Source organism: Triturus cristatus, chromosome 12, assembly GCF_964204655.1.
Source record: "Triturus cristatus chromosome 12, aTriCri1.1, whole genome shotgun sequence".
Classification (NCBI taxonomy): Eukaryota; Metazoa; Chordata; class Amphibia; order Caudata; family Salamandridae; genus Triturus; species Triturus cristatus.
In genome coordinates, this window is record NC_140595.1 from 27,723,831 (window position 1) to 27,741,101 (window position 17,271).

The 17,271-nt window shown below is 44.7% G+C and overlaps 1 protein-coding gene across 2 annotated transcripts in view; it reads right to left on the reverse strand.

Annotated features, from left to right (window-relative positions):
* LOC146772280 (uncharacterized) overlaps positions 1-17,271 on the reverse strand; it is a 62,162-nt gene that overhangs the window by 20,345 nt on the left and 24,546 nt on the right. For both annotated transcript variants that reach the window (XM_085639966.1, XM_085639967.1), the window contains exons 2-4: positions 15,023-15,177; positions 13,014-13,703; positions 10,569-10,680 (exon numbers count right to left, since the gene is read on the reverse strand). In XM_085639966.1, coding sequence (XP_085496092.1) covers positions 10,569-10,680; positions 13,014-13,703; positions 15,023-15,170 — 950 coding nt within the window. In that variant the 5' untranslated portion in view covers positions 15,171-15,177. The remainder of the gene's footprint in view (positions 1-10,568; positions 10,681-13,013; positions 13,704-15,022; positions 15,178-17,271) is intronic.

The following is a 17,271-nucleotide window of genomic DNA, read 5'->3' on the forward strand; positions in this document are numbered from 1 at the left end:
TGATTCTGATGCTACCTCAATATCGAAGGACGGCTTGCCTGAGCAGCGTCGTACAGATGAAAACTGACTCTAGGGATGTACCGTGACTGGGACAAGATTACGGCTTCCCCTCCCGCGAGCCTGTGATGACCACCGGCTGGTAACTAGAAGAGGGGGAAGAAGCCCCGGCATAGACTGCTCACTGAACACTACTATTGCCATAGGTTTAATTGACTGAAGAGGCTGAATTCAGGAGTAAAATAACCATTGTTTGATGACGAGACAAGGGAGGGGGTTGATAAGGGGGACCGAACCCTGCCACGGTAACTGGGTATGGGATATAAGCGCTCTGCAAAGTTGGGGAGGCGGGTAGTTTTAAGTCAGTCATGCAGGGAGGGGGGTGGGTTATGTTTCACGGGGTACTACACGTTTCAGGAATGTACCCCTTTTTGTTGGTATTGTCATTATGGTTGAAGATCTGCACACACTAAGACACAGTCTCCATGAGAACATCTGTACACGCCTCCAAAGTCTGGTCTGACCCATGTAAAGTACGGAATCACCTCACCCAATGACGCAACACACCATAACACCAATGCGGTCGCTCATCTCCTGGAATGTTAATGGTCTGAAGGACAAGGTAAAGAGGGGGTTGGTGTTACAATATCTAAAACGCAGGGCCCCAGCAATCACACTGCTACAGGAAACACACTTAGTAGGGTCCACGTGTAAAGCACTGGATCGTGGGGGTTTAAGCTCCTGGTGCATTCGGAATTCACTTCAGGGTCCAGAGGGGTGGATAGCCTGGTCAGGAAGCAATTTCCTCTAATTGTTCACGGCACCTTCACAGACTATCTGGGTCGATTTGCTGCGACTTCGATCCAATGGGAAGGTCGCCTAATTAATTTACTGACTGTATATATACTGCCTGCCTTGCATTCGACAAGCTTTCAAGCTTTGGGTGCGTTCTTACTTGCACTCCCAGAAGGAGATCTGATACTAGGGGGAGACTTTAACATGACGGTGGATGACGCAGTGGACCGTACACCCGCCTGACCCCAACACCTCCTCCGATCATGCCTGGTTGATTTCTTAGAGGCGCATGGCCTGCAGTATATCTGGAGGTTTGAGAATCCCCACATACGACAGTAAACCTTTCACTCAGGGGCGCACAATAGCCTTTCCCGCATAGATTACATACTTACGGCAACGGACAATATGGGAAGATTCTGGGCGGTTTCACACCTACCCAGGGGAATCTCTGATCACTCCCCAGTGATGGCGGAGTTCAGATCACACGGCCCCACCCAGCGTCGTATGTACCCCATATATCCGGGATTCCTACATAATCCTAAGATTCGGAAAGGGTTGCTAAACACGACTGTGCATTACTTTAAAGAAAATGAAGCCTCGGTTTCCTCTCCACTAATTCTATGGGAGGCATATAAAGCAGTCCTACGGGGGTAGGCCATCTCCCTCATTGAAGGTCCCAAAAAAGAAAAGAAAAAGGAGATAGAAGCCTTAGAAAAGGAAGTGCATCATTTGGAGTCCCAACAGGCTGGGGACCCTTCAGATGCCATCGCACATAGACTGCGCATGAAACAACAGGAATATATGGAACATCTTTGGGCAGATGCCAAAACTCGCATAACAGCAGTTCAGCATAGAGTCTATGAATCGGGGGATAAAGCCGGCAAACTTCTTGCTTGGTTAGACAAGAGGGATCGAGCGACTAGATGGGTGGCAGAGCTCAGGTTGGAGAACGGAGAATTAACTTCGGACCCACAAGAGATAGTGACTGCGCTGGGCGCGCACTATGAGCGGGTGTACGCATCCACGAACACAATCACGGTCCAGGAAGCGCTCGACTTCCTTAGGGACATTCGCATGCCGGGGATCACACCGGAAGAGGAAGAAGGGCTTGATGTAGATATCACAGTTGATGAGCTCAAGGTAGCCATCCACAAGATGCAGTCGGGTAAGGCCAGTGGCCCCAACGGTATTCCCATGGAACTCTACAAACACATGGCTGATAGGGTGGCACCATATCTGTTGAAAATGTATGAAGCCAGCCGGGCCCAAGGCGAACTCCCTGGAGATCAGCGTATTGCCACCATAGTGGCCATCCATAAGCCCGGCAAACCAGCTGTGGAGTGTGCCTCGTATCGGCCGATATCATTGATCAACGCAGAGGCCAAGATTCTAGCCAAAACGTTGGCGCTCAGACTGACCCCCTACATACTGAACTGGTCCACCCGGATCAATCAGGATTCATGCCAGGCAGAAATACAGCTTTGAACCTTCGGCGACTACATGGCGTCCTGTGACGGAAGCATACAATACGAGAGGACGCAGCGGTCCTCTTGACGCGAAAATGGCCTTTGATTCTGTGGAATGGGGGTTCCTGTTCGCTGTCCTCCAACACTTGAGGTTTGGGTTGAAATTCTGTTCCTCGGTGCACCTACTATATGCTAACCCTATCGCACATGTGGTAGCCAATGGACACATCACGGGAGTTTGCTCTGAAACGCGGGATGCGGCAGGGTTGCCCGCTGTCGCTGCTTCTCTTCACTCTGGTCCTGGAACCGTTGGCTGCTTGGATTAGGTGGGACCCAGTGATCCGGGGTCTAAAGTGGATGGAGGGATGAGAGAATCGTATCTCCCTTAATGCCGACGACGTCCTGGTGTATATATATATAGCTTCCACCACGCGATCCATTCATGCACTGCTTAACATCTGTGAGGTGTTTGGTTCGGTGTCGGGGTATACAATCAATTGAGAGAAGTCCGCATTGTATATTCTCTTTGGGCCGCCCCCCCCAGGCTGCCCCGGGCTGATGGTCTAGGTAGTGACAGATAGCTTTAAATATCTTGGGATATTTGTAACGTCCGACCCAGACGAATTCCTAGTACTCAATCTTCAAGCACCATTGCTGAGGCGTGATATTAAACATTGGAGAACGTTGCCGCTCACACTACTGGGCAGAGCGGCACTTTTTAAAATGATGGCCTTACCCAGGTTTCTATATACCCTACATAACACGCCCTGCCGGGTTCCGGATTCATATTTCAGAGCGTTCAACTTGGAGGTGGCTGCTCTCCTCTGGGACAGCAAACCGACAATAGTGGTCACGTGTAAACTGAATAGGAGTTGGTATGACGGCGGTATTGCTCTACCCGATATCAGGGCATATTACTGGGCCTCACAACTGACAGTTATCAATCAATGGATTCATGGATTCATACACCGTACACTGACCCCGCATACCGCCTGGACAGAGTGGCCCTGGGGATGGGGGAGTCAATAGGGTACTCTATAACAAACAGAAAACACTAGGCCTCATGGACCGACAGCACACATAGTTCATGTTTGGCATACAGTGACACGGCACCTAGGATGGGCTGACAGACTTACGCAACATACTTCACTGTGGGACACCGGCAGTCTAGGCACCCTGGGAAAGAGCAAGAAGTTTCAAAAGTGGGACTGGATAGGAATCTCCCGGCTGGGAGATCTCTGGAAAGAGGAGAAAGTTGTTACCTTCGCATACCTGCAGGAGCACTAGGAAATGGGTTCTGGTCAAAGGTTTCGGTATATGGAAATCAAACACGCACTAGATGCAGCTATTCCAGTAGCGGAGGTTCTCCCCGAATCATCCCCCTTATGGGACCGACTGTTAATGGACTACTTAGATAAGAAAGCAATTTCTCTTACCTATCGCAAAATCATTAATAATCAAAAGGACCCCCTGGTGAGGCTCCGAGCGATCTGGCAGGCAGTGGTCGGAGACCTAGATGATACCGACTGGTAGGATGTGAATGCATCGCCCAGAGAGGTAGCGGTCTCCTCAAACTGCGCTTGGTACAGTTAAAAATACTGCATAGGACCTACTACACACGGGTGACAATACATAAGATAGGCAGAGCTGTAGACCCACACTGCCTGCGACAATGTGATGAATTAGGTAGATTCCAGCTCACTATACTGGAAGGCAGTGATGGAGACTATCACAGAGGTCAGCGAACATCCAGTCCTGCTTGATCGCAGGTGTTGCCTATTGGACATCTGGGCACCAACAGACCTCAACCACGCAGAGCAACAGTGGACAACAACGGGGATGATGATTGCTATGCGGAATATAGCTCAGAGATGGGGGGCGGTGCAAGCCCCAACCCTGAGAGAGTGGTGCAGGGATATGGACATGGTCATGGTGGCTGAGAAGGCTACTTCTATTCACAGAGGGTGCCCACAGAAATGGGGGAGAGTATGGGGGAAGTGGAATACCTATAGCGGTGATATATGTACCCCTCCTGTTGTGGATCGAGACTTAGATGATGAGGTATATTTGTATTTATAGAAATTTTATATCATTACGTACAATGTTGAGTGTTGCGACTCTGTCAAAGTACAATATCTTCCAAAAGAAATGTAATTGTAGATCTTGTTTGCTTTATAATAAAATGTTGTTGTGTTTTTCAAAGGAGTAGGTAGTTACACGATCTCCAAATGAAGTGTGTGTGTATATAGATATATATATCAAGCTCCTTACTTTCCAGTAAATTAGGGCCAGCACTCACGTTAGGTATAAACTTTTACGGTTTATTTATATATATATATATATATATATATATATATATATATATATATATATAGAGAGAGAGAGAGAGAGAGAGAGAGAGAGAGAGAGAGAGAGAGAGAGAGAGAGAGAGAGAGAGAGAGAGAGAGAGAGAGAGAGAGAGAGAGAGAGAGATGGAGAGAGAGAGAGAGATCAGATTTCAGCCGTAATCCGTTTTATTCGAAGCAGCAGAGCTCCTAATCTTATTCGGAAATCAGAAGGATTATGCCACAGAAGTGATACTGTTGCCAGAGCAGACTGTACTGTTACCTGGGAGAAGGAAGGGAACCACACAACTGGAGTTCTGCCACTGTCGGCCTGTATCGTTGTGCAGTGCATTAGTGAGGAAAAGCGGCTGGCTGTGGTTGATTTCATGAAAGGAACCTGCCTCATCTTCCTGGGTGTTGCAGTAGACCATATGCTCTTAAGGGTGCCCATTTTTGCAGCTAGTACATATTAGGTGACTCAGAGCAAAATATCCTATTTCTTTGCTGCTCCAGTCACAGCTCAGCAAATGAAAAGAGATACCTGCTTCAACACCCCCACCCTCAAGTCCAGTATAGGACACATTTCAGATTTCGTGACCCATGACTTTCTACTATATCACTTTGATTTCCCTTCATCACACTATTAATTTGAAACACTGTCTCATATGCCATCTCCTTCACTTCACGTCTGTACTTTTTAATCTTGTTTCTACAAAACATTTAGCGAAGCCCTTTCTTTCCACACCCATGACAAAAAAACCTGTATTGCATGACACTATCACATTAGCTTTGTGGCCTTGGTAAGCACATCAAAAACAATCACCTCTTAGCTCTTTCCCAACTTGTATCATTTTTACACTTTAACACACATTTTCTCATTGTTTGAAATTCCAAACTTGCACGAGGACTCCAACTGTTTTTAGACTTGTTAAATAGTCCTGAACAGATTTTTCTCTACCTTGTGCCCTCAACCCAAAATGATACCACTCAAGTATTGTACTAACACACGGTAAATAATGTATGGCTAATTTATGATTTCATACTTTATATTCATATAAAGTTCTCATTTCCTCCTGGTTGAGGTCAGGCACATTTTCTAGCACTTCCTGCCCCTCAGGCCCAAACAATGGAATAATAAAAAATATTTTCCCTCTGCACTCAGCTTTGTCCCACATTCTCTTATATCATTCGTAAATACTTTCCCCCACTTGCCCCATCGTATTGTTGATTCACCAGGCGCTGGCAAAAAACGAAAAATAAAACTGTGGCAGTGTCACATTTTGCAGTTCCTTGTTCCTACTATCCAATTTTAGATAGCATCTGATATATTTTCTTCAATCAGAAAGTTCTCACTTTTGATTTATTTTCATTTCACTATTTTTAGCTAGAGCAGTATTTAAGGCACTCTGTGCTATGCACAGAACTTCCCAAGGAAAAGTGCCCTATAACTACAAGTCCAGTTCAAGGAATACTAACCAAACAGCACACTGCTCTCTAAGTTTGCACCACTTATCTTCATGCCACCTTACTATAAGAAACATGTAGGTGGCACTGCTTTCACGGTACGAGCCGCCAAGCTCTGCAACTCACTAGCAGCCAGCAGTAGAAGCAACCATGAGCAGATATACTTCAGAAGACAGTTAAAACTTGGCTATTTTCCTAGATAACCAACAGCCCCTCCTGCATTCAGGCCACAAAGCCCAGGAAACAGCTGTACCCTCAAGGATAAAACTCTGCTTACAACCCATGAATTGAAAACAACTCAACCAGCAAACTGCTTTTGTTATGCAGGTAAGCCAAGATGGGCTGACCTATGGTTTTCCATGGTATAATATATAGTTCTTTCCTTGCATATAGAAGTTATGGCCCACAATGATACTAAAAATATATTATGCAGCTGTCAGCAACAAATTATAACTTCTACCACTGAAACTCACAAAGGACAAATCTGCTATGAGGGCTGTCCATCACCAGCACTATACGGCAAAAAAACAGACATCACCAAATAAACAGAAATAGAATATTGGAAGAGATCTCACATACATTGCAGGAAGACTTGGAGGACTGTAATCTAGTCCACCACTTCAGGTTCCAAATATTCATGCAAACTGACTGCTTCCTTACTTCTCACAAAGATACCCCGCTATGGGATGATAATAAAAATGCCCGTCCCAACAGATCCCCCCACTGCTCTCTCCCTCCAGCCATGAGAGGTCTGGACCATAGCTGTACACACATTCTCAGAGCGGACAAACCAGTCCAATAATCAGCTTATCAGACTATTGTAAGAAAGTGGCTCTGTATATACTGTCCCCAAATAGGTACAGTGTGCACAGAGTCCACAGTCTCCAGAGGTTTGGCAGAGGCTAAAGTTAGATATAACCTTACTCTCTAAAGTGGTAGCTTGGTCGAGCAGTAAGGCTGTATCAGAGGACAGTGTAAAGAATTTGTTGTACACACTCAGTCAGCAAATGGTCTCACACACTCAATAACTGAACTCTAGGCCAATGGTTTATATATAAAAAATATATAGTTGTTTTATTTTAGAACCAACAATAGGTATCAAAATATACTTTCTCAGAATGAGATGCTTTAGATAAATGCTTTCAATAGGCAATTGACTTTTGAATACAGTAGTTACAGTTGTTGCAATATGCAACACAATTCAAACACAATTATAACATTAAGCTCAATGGGAATTTCTTAGTAAATGCAATTAATTACTTTTTGCATTACTTTTCTAACCACATAACTGGATCCTAGATTCAGTCCTGGGGCATTTCCTGGAAACAGGCGAGTAAAAACGTTTTGGTTACAGGTATGATTTTTAAGGAATATTATTGTATTTTAAAAGTTGACACTTAGAAACTTTTTCACATAGAATCACCAATGTTATTCTATGGGAGGAAAATCAAGTTAGCGGTAAGTACAGTTGTATTTACTTTTCAGGGTCAGTGCTGGGCAGCAAGATCCAGAACTGGGATCTCTCCTGATAACAGGTGAGTAATTTCGTTTTCGTTATTAGGCTGATTTTAGGTGAATATTTTAAAGTTTCAAAACTCGACACTTACAAGAATTTCAAGCAAAATAAGTCAATGTTACCCTATGGAAGAAAAGTGAGTTATCGGCTATTTGGGTAAGTACTCGACTGGCAGAGTTAAGGTTCGGGGCATAGACTCAGGGGTCTCCCAGGGTCAGGTAAGTACAGTTGTTACACCCTAAGCGGCACAGGGGCAGCCGGGTGCAGAGTGAGTTAGGCCCAATGTTATCCTATGGAAGGCAGGGGGCCCTTGTTTGGTGGCCGCTGACTAGCAGGCCACGCGGCTGTGGGAGATGGGCTCCTGGTCACTTGCTCAGGGCAAATGGGGAAGTAGGTAGGAGTAGAAGAAGTTGCACTGCCAGGGCCACTCGGGCGGCTGGGTGCAGGGTGCTTTTGAGCCGTCTACTAAATTTAGGGGCGTTACAGGTAGGTAAAGGGCAGGGACCACTGGGTCCCTGCCCTGGGGTGGGTACACCCCCTATCCTGCCACTCTCCTGTGGGAGGGGGGCAGTGGCCTAGTCCCGATTGGGTAGGGCTCCCCATCTTCAAGATGGCGAGAGCCCGGGGATGTGCTTCACCTCGCCTCCCCCACCTGAGGGGTGGGGTTGGCAGAGGCTGGCACACCCCTTGTCCTTCCTTGGGGTCTCCGGCCAGTCTTCCAGCCAGAGAGGGGGTTAAGAACCGGTAGGGGCCAGTTGCTGGGTACAGCAAGTGGCCTGGAGAAGCTCACAAATGCGGCATGCCTTTGAAGCTTCCCCTGCCCATCCTGGGGGAGGAGACCTAGCACCTCGCCCAGGATGTGCATTGTTGCATGCCCAGGACAGCGGATGGCTCTCTACCCATGGGTCCAGCAACATGTCTGCTGTGTGGCAGCCTAGGCAGCCCCACAGACCAGACGTGGATTGTAGGTTAGGTTCAGGGGGTATCTCTAAGATGCCCTCTGTCGTGCATTGTACATTAAATCCTGCACTGGCATCAGTGCGGGTTTAATGTGCTGAGAAGTTTGATACCAAACTTCTCAGTCTTCAGTGGAGCCATCATGGTGCTGTGGAGTTCGTGTTGACGATCTCCCAGCACCATTTACTCTTAAATGGCAGCACTGCACTTACAGTACCCAGGAATGGACCTGGGTACTGTAGGGGCACAGGGCTCATGCTCCTTTACCCACACCACTGGCATAGGTAGGACACCCAGCTAGAGGGGTGGCTGATGTATGCCAAGGCAGTGTATGTTGTGGGCCTGGCACACAGGGATGTGTGCCATGTCGACTCTGTTTTGTTCTATACCCAGACACTCAGCCTGCAAGGGCAGTGTGTTTGTGTCAGGGTACAGGGCCTCTAAGGGTGGCACAATAAGTGCTGCAGCCCTTAGGGGCCTTCCCTGGTCACAAGGCCCTGGGTACCTAGGGTACCATTTACCAGGGGCTGACATGTGGCCAGGGTTTGCCAAATTGGGTTTTAGGTTTCAGCATAGGTTTTACGGAAGGAACATAGGCCCTGGGCACCTGATTGGCAGGAGCCCAGGGCACACTCAGTCAAAGTACATTCAGCAATTCAGCAAAAAGTGGGGGCATACCATGCAAGAAAGATGGCACTTTCTTACACTGGCACACCCGCTTTCCTCCCTTGGGGTTTCCCGCCGGTCTTTCCGCCAGAGTGGTGGTCAGAACTGGTGGATGGCACTTTCTCACAACTATATCATATGAAATACCATAAAGGGACATAGACAGCTGTTCAAAGCTACCAGCATACTAAAAGCAATAAAACCGATTGCTACTTGCTGCAATCCATAACACGATAACCGCACCTCAGTGGTCATCGCGCAAGATATGAAACCACTTCCCACATAGGATCAAAACAAAGAAAACATCCTTCCAACCCTACACAGTGTATCGTGCTACTCATATAGGCAAGCGCTTCTGAGCTCCACATAGGCGTAGTATGCCCTATATAAATTCTGCAATACAATACAGCAAGCATCAGTGGAAGGTTACAAGCCTCAACAGCCTTGAGAATTAAGGGGGAGGAACAGCAAGAATACCATAACCATGTGAAACCCTTGAGTTTCATAATCACAGTCTCTAAGATAGATCCACACAAAGCAAGATTAAGTATGATCGCAGTACAGAAAATAGAGACCAACACACAACATTTAGGTAGAAGGTTTAGGGACCAGACCACTGTCTGCCACATAAATTTCCAGGGAAACCCAGCTCGTACCGCTAAGTTGCAAATTGTGATGGCTGAATGATTCCATAAGGAAGTGAGGTTGCACAAAATTATTATCAGACAGTATTTCAATTAAGTATTTCCATACCTTAACTGTACTGGGCATAAACAGAGTTGGCATAGCTACAGAAGTTTCTTATCCATTCACAGCAAAAGATCCAATGAAAAATGTTTCTATATTTAGCACTCCAAACTACGCCAATCAGTAATATCGCTCATCTTTGGATTAAGCCAAATATAAAAGATTGTGTGGGCTGAAGGAATTGTGGTCAATATTAAAACCAGGCAGAGCAAATCTCTCATTCCTTGTCTATCTGCACATATAGACCCTTCAGTTACAGTGCTTTTTAGTTTGTGACATTACAGAGAAGGGCAAGCCATATGCAAATCGGTTGTGACAATGGCAAAGGGTGCATTCAGCCCAAGCTCGGAGGCAATGCCCCAATATATGTACAAAACACTGAAACATTAACAGGAGAAATCTTGACATATTACATACACTGCAAGTATAGATAAAACTGCAATGGATATGTGTAACTTACAGATTAACATTGCATCAGCACTTACTTGGGAGCCATGGACTAAAATGTCATGCCAAAGATTCCACAATTATAGCAGTGCAGCCATGACAAACCGGGGTAGATGCTATAAAGTGAAGTACGTCATACATATCTCTACGTGGGTGGAAATTGGCAAGCACGATGCTTAACCTACTTACGAAAAATGCGGGTTATTCGCCAGCTTTTCTGCATGGAACGCATCCATTCCAAGTCCCATCTCCACCACAAACCGGGCAAGTTTCTCCACGGAATTCTTGGTATTTTCATCAACTGCAGGTAACAAAAAATAACGTCAAATTTATAATTTGCCTCAACTTCTCATAGAGAAGGAAACTACAGCTCGGGTTTTTTGCCAATTTACTTTGATAAATATAACATCGGAGAATTTTCCACAGTCCTTGGTTGGCACTGAAGAGAGGAATTAGGCAATGGACCCCAATACAGTTGTTCTTTTCAATATCAAAGCAGATGACAAACCTATATACCTTCTGCATTCATCTGTTGGAAAAGACTATAAAATGAAATGAGACACGTAGGCAGCAATGACTAGGGATGTACTTCACACCATCAACCACAGAGTGCCCTTTACCCTGAGAAAGGAGACAGTTGGCGGGATGTAACTTGCTAGGATGTGACAGTTTAAAGGTCTCCTCGAAAGTGGGAGGATATTGATCTTGAAGCCAATGTGAAAGAACTGAAACCATTGTTGCTAAAACTACAAAATCTAGAAGACAGAGTGGAAAAGAGTGAGGAATGCTAAGGAGATGCAACATTCTGGTGGACAGCGCGTCACAGAGAGTGAAGGGCAATTGCACAGAACGTTTCATGGAATGTGCTTGCCAGAAGGAGCTCAAGTTTCTTTACTGTAGAAAGAGTGCTTAGTGGGCCATCAACAAAACCTCATCTGGGCCCCAAGGTGCACGTGTGGTAAAAAGAGAAGAGGTCCTGGAGGGTCAGCTGTGGACAAAGGTGCAAGCTAGAGCGCTTCTGTGAATAAGGACTTGATGCAAACCTGGAACGAGTTTGGGAATGGCAACAGCAGTGGGGGTGCATGGATACAAACCACTTGCGTTTGTTTGGCGGAAAATCTATGGAAGTTTGAGAGACCATTACGAAAGCAGTATTTGTATGCAGTGCACAAAAGATGTGTGGTTCAATAACAGCACCATTAAGAGCATTGTGCACACACCTAGAATCGATCATATGTTTGGAAAACACGTTCAGGGCAGCACCTATGGACAGAAAGAACTGTTCAATAACATGCTTTGGAGCATAGAACCTTCTTTCTCCCAAGTCAAACATTCATTTGTTTCTAAAGTAAGGCCCAGTTATTAATACTGTATAGTTTGCTTTCCAATAAGAGCCATGAGAGGATCGGTCCTCCCTCCCTTTAAGAGGGTCCCACCCCTAACAAGAAAATCATCCTGGTGCAGGTCTCTGCCCAGCTTGTTAGGTAACTCATCAGCCGGCTTTGTTAGCTATGGAAACTAAGCTGCCACTATATTATATATTTGTACATAGCCATATTCAGGTTACATAAATTCTGCAGTTGTACCCAAGCTGCTCGGACATCTATAAAATGAAAACCCCAGAGAGGGACAGAAATTTCCTATGCAGGTTCCCTTTTGTTCCATTTGCCAGTCAGTATCACCAGTTGTGCCCTGGTGCGTTCTGAAAGCATGTTGTATCACAAGTCGTCTCTAAAGCGGTTTTCCAGATTTTTCATAAAACGCTAAAGACTAGTCAAAAACAGGCTAGGGTTGGACAACAAAAACGGATACGGTGTGAGGTCGGGTAGGTTACCAGGCCTCCATAACCAACGAGAACTATCTCTAGGATACCCACAGCCGCATCTCATGGGGACTTTTTCCCGTGAAATTTGGAATACTATTTCTTCATTCTAGTGGCACTAGATGAATTTTTACAGGCCACTACTCTTTCCTATCATTCACTGCATTCTCTCTGGTCCTGAAGAAACGCGTGGGATCTCCTCCTGAGACCAAACGTTGCACCAAACATGTTGACCTTTAAACATGCCCATTAGGGGTATGTTGTATGTTTAGCTACCGAGGGCCATTATCTCCCTCAAGCAGCACAACCTTCTGTTTTTTTACCAATGGCAGAAGGGCCCCTTTCTCAATAAATCTACTAGTTACCCCTCCAGTCATCTTTTAACCTCACGTTAGGACACCACTGCCACTCACACCCTCACGGCTTTATCTTAAAAAGATCTCATATAAAATGACCCTTCGGGGGACCAGAAGAGCATTGCAGCGCCGGCCCGACGAGGAGCATTGCCCAATGAAGCATGACATCCTTCGGGGGTGTGAGGGCCACAAGATCAGGACACGCTGTCCCCAGCCATTACAGTATTAGAACGACGGCAGTTTTCATTCTCTACTTCTCTTCCATAGGAACAATGACTCTCGTGGGATTTAAGTCTAGGGTTGGACAATGCTACTGTTAAGTCATGTGCATTTGTAACGCGCACTATCACCCGCGAGGACAAGTGCTATTCCCTGGTATTTACTCATGGTTGGAGCTTTTCTGAAGATGTGCATCAGTAAGAAGGTTTGAAGTAAGAGTAAGGAAAGGTGACTCACTAGTGTGACTAGGCTCTTGTTCATTCAACTTGTCCTTCATTCTGGGAGAATGGCTGTCATCTTTTGTCTGCGGTGTGGCTGCCACTTCTGTGTTCAATTTCTCCTCAGCCTTTATTATTTCAGCTGAACCATGACTCTTCTCGGAAGAATGATTGGCATGCTCATCACTGCGGCTAACACGAATGTCTCTGGTCTCCGAGCGACTGCTAAAGGCTGCACTCTTGCTCCTTGTTGAGCAGAAAGTTTGGCGATGGTCTGAAGGCCCAGATGAAGAACTGTCTTTTTTGTCATCCCCATCTTTTAATCGCGAGTGGCTGTCAGCGGCATATCCCTTAGTCTTGATGGTGCTGACAGAATGCCCATGGGCTGTATACTTGTCAGAAGAGGTGTCTTTTTGGATGTCCAAGCTTGATGACACAGAAGAGCTTTTGGAAGGCTGGCTGTTACTGTTGGCAGGGCTGACAGATTTCCAAGAGTGTGGGTGCCCAGGCAAGATAACGTTTTTTGTGGAATCCAAGCTCAAAGGAAAAGATTGGCTTTTGGGGGCTTCTATGCCTCGCCCGTTGGGGCTGCCTGAAGTAGTGTCTCCTCCTTTAGGACCCGAGCCCTTGATGGATGAAAAGTTATCCAAGGCATGTTTGTTATCTGAAGAACTTGTTTTGTCACTCTGAGGTTGTGGGTCAGCTTGACCTGTTGGTAAGACGCAAAAATTGAATTAAAACACTTATTAGGGCAGCTAGACCAAAAGAGTAAGATGTACCTTCCAAGGAGTGACAGACTTTATAAAAAGATCTTTGCCCTGCAGAAGTTAGCATAAAAACTAATTATCACTAAGGGGTTAAGTGTAAAGGTCGACAACATCTGACAGCCCAGACAACAGATAAAATGGCTTTCTTTTACAATGGGAGGAAGTGAATATAGAATTTTTTTAAATGGGCTGCCCCTTACCCTGATATTTTTGTACATCCCCGAAATTAATTTACTTATATTGTCATCATTGATGGTTCCCAAACAATAAGCATCTTGGTATCTTATTGTTCAGATATATACGCCTTCCACTCACCAAATGACCACACAGAACAGGCATAGACCCATACAGTATATTTACATCAGTCACTGTGATCCAATCCAACAGAGTGGACGTTGCCAAGCCACAAAATCAAAGAAATGGCATAAAGCTCTAACTTTTTAAAGTTTGGAAGAACCCCAGACAGGAAATAAACGGAAATCAGGGCCACTGAAATTATGAGATTGTGGCATGTTTCACATAAATATATATTTGCCGCATTTGCCACATAACCCATCATCTGCTTCATAATTGCAGATTTCAACTAAAAATGCAGCAACACCTGTTGTTGCACAGTGGATAGCCCTATGCAAAGATTAACAGGTCACCTTTCTTTTGGTCATTGCTATATTTGGAAGTTAAATTGATACGAATTATGTGCAACCAATTCAGAGACAGTGTTAACTGTAAAAATGACAAAATAATTAAGTAATACTATTGCAAAATGTGCCGCATTATGCACATAATGTGACATTTTGTGCTGCATAACTTACTCAACACTAACACATAATTTGGACATCGTCTGCTGCAGTATTCCTGCTGGAAGACGTTTGGCTCTTTATATGTTAGGTGGCAGAGATGTCGGATAAGTAACTGCAAATGAAAAAACTATCTACACTAATTTCAGGATTTCAAATATAAAAATATCAAGTAACCACATGTTTAGGATGCAAAAGTCTGTAAAAATACCATCGAATATATTCAATAGTTAAATTTAAGCTAAACCTTTCATATGCTCCTAAATATATTCTCATGAACTATTGAACGTTTTAGACTTCTTTTCAGTGGGAGGCTTGCCTTCTCTCAAACTTTGTCTTGGGTGATTACTGCCTTAAATATTGTCTTGAATATTATTATAGCCAGACGGGTTAAGACTCAAGTTCAGCAACTACCACTGTCCAAAACATGCTTAACCTTTAGTTTGCCAGTGCAACACACTAACCAGCTCTGCTCAGGTGGCCCAAACTGAGCGAGGGGGGGATAGTTCTCTGTAGGTCTTGTACGTCAGTAGGTGCAATTGGGGGACCGCTGTACTTTCCAACCATATCGAGCATCAAGTCCTTGAAAATCTCATACGGGATAAAGTCCATTTTTCACCTAAAGAAAGAAATGTAACAAATAGGTTATGCTCCGGATATGTATACTGAAGTGAATTAGTAAGCTTCTCTTTATAGACTGCTCACTTACGCTTTTTTTTTTTTTTTAACATAAGAGACAAACAATGGAAAATACCCTTTATAAAGGCGATAGGGCTATAAGTGCAATACTGACGCCATGAAATGATATACAGCAAATCATGCCTAGCAATCTCAGTAGAAGGAAAAGTGTGCTGCCTCTGGCCACAATAAGAAAACTGAGTGTTCGAGGCATATGAGCTGCAGATTGTATACATTTGCATAGATCGCCATCTGGTGTTGGGCTCGGATGTTTGCACATTGTTTTCGTCTTCGAAGAAGTCTTTGTAGTCACGAGGCTGGTGACTTCTCCTTCAGTCGACAGTGCGCATCGCGTAAATGCAAGACCTATTGTATAGCAAATGCTTGTCCCAATCAGGGCTCCTTTTCCAAAGGATACTCTAGGGGAGGTTACAGGGGTAACAACAACAAGGGCAGAGGCAGGGGTAATAACACCCGCAGCTCCCCTAACACCAAGCAGTGACTTTTCCTGCGCTTCCCCCCGATCATCCCACTCCTGTCGGGGGACGTCTCTCACAGTTCCTACCTGTCTGGAATTTCATCACAACAGACAAGTGGGTAAGACAAATTATCCAGTATGGTTATTGCCTGGAACTCACTTCTACCCCTCCCAGCATTCCTCCCAGACAGCGTCCAATGTCATCGGAACACCTAACGCTTCTCAAACAAGAGGTTCTGGCACTATTACAAAAACATGCAATAGAGCTCGTTCCCTTGCCTCATCAAGGCACAGGGGTCTACTCCCTCTATTTTCTGATTCCAAAAAAGGACGGCTCTCTCAGGCCGATACTAGACCTCAGACCACTCAACTTTTACATCCAATCAGATCACTTCCACAAGGTCACTCTACAACAGGTGCTTTCACTACTTCAGCAAGGCGACTTTCTCTCCACTCTAGATTTAAAGGACGCCTACTTCCATATTCTCATTCATCCCGCTCACAGGAAATATCTCAGGTTTGTGGTAGATGGTCAACACTACCAATTCAGAGTTCTTCCATTCGGGGTCACCACAGCACCCAGAGTTTTCACCAAGTGCCTGTGAGAAAGTAGCTCTGTATATACTGTTCCTTAATAGGTACAGGGTGTACAGAGTCCACAGTCCCCCAGGGTTTGACAGAGGTTAAAGTTAGGTATAACCTTACTCTCTGAAGTGGTAGCTTAGTCGAGCAGTAAGGCAGTACCAGAGGACAGTGTAAAGCATTTGTTGCACACACTCAGTCAGCAAATGGTTTCACACACTCAATAACTGAACTCTAGGCCAATGGTTTATATATAAAAAATATATGCTTGTTTTATTTTAGAACCAACACTTGGAATTAAAATATACTTTCTCAACAGTAGATGTTTCATATAAATACTTTTGCAATATGCAGTAGATTTTAGTAAACAGTTACAAGAGGTTGCAGTAGGCAACTCTATTCTTAAACACAACAATACATTGAGCTCAATGGTAAATTCAAGTTATTTGCAACAGATTACTTTTTAGATTACTTTTGGAATTCCAGGACTGGATCCTAGATTCAGTCCTGGGTCAGTTCTCAGAATCAAGTGATGAAAGTCGACTTTAGTACTGTAATGATTTTTAACTAATATTTAGCTATTTTAAAAGTTGACACTTCAAAAATATTTCAGAGAAAACAATCAATGATTCCCTATGGAAGAAAATGCAGGTTGCAGGTACAGTATGTTCTCGTTACTTTTGTAATCCAGTACTGGGTGCCTAGACTCAGTACTGGGACCTTTATCCAAAATAGGTAAGCAATTACGTTTTCAGATATTATACGATTTTTGAAGAATATTTCAAATTTGCAAAATTAGACACTTAGAAGAAATTTCACAGAAAAGCAGACAATGGTTTCCTATGGGAGAAAAATGAGTTAGAGGTAAGTATAGTTGTGAACACTTTTCAGAGTCAGTGCAGGGCACCAAGATCCAGCACCGGGAGTTCACCTAGGAACAGGTGAGTAAATTCGTTTTTGTCACTCGGCTGATTT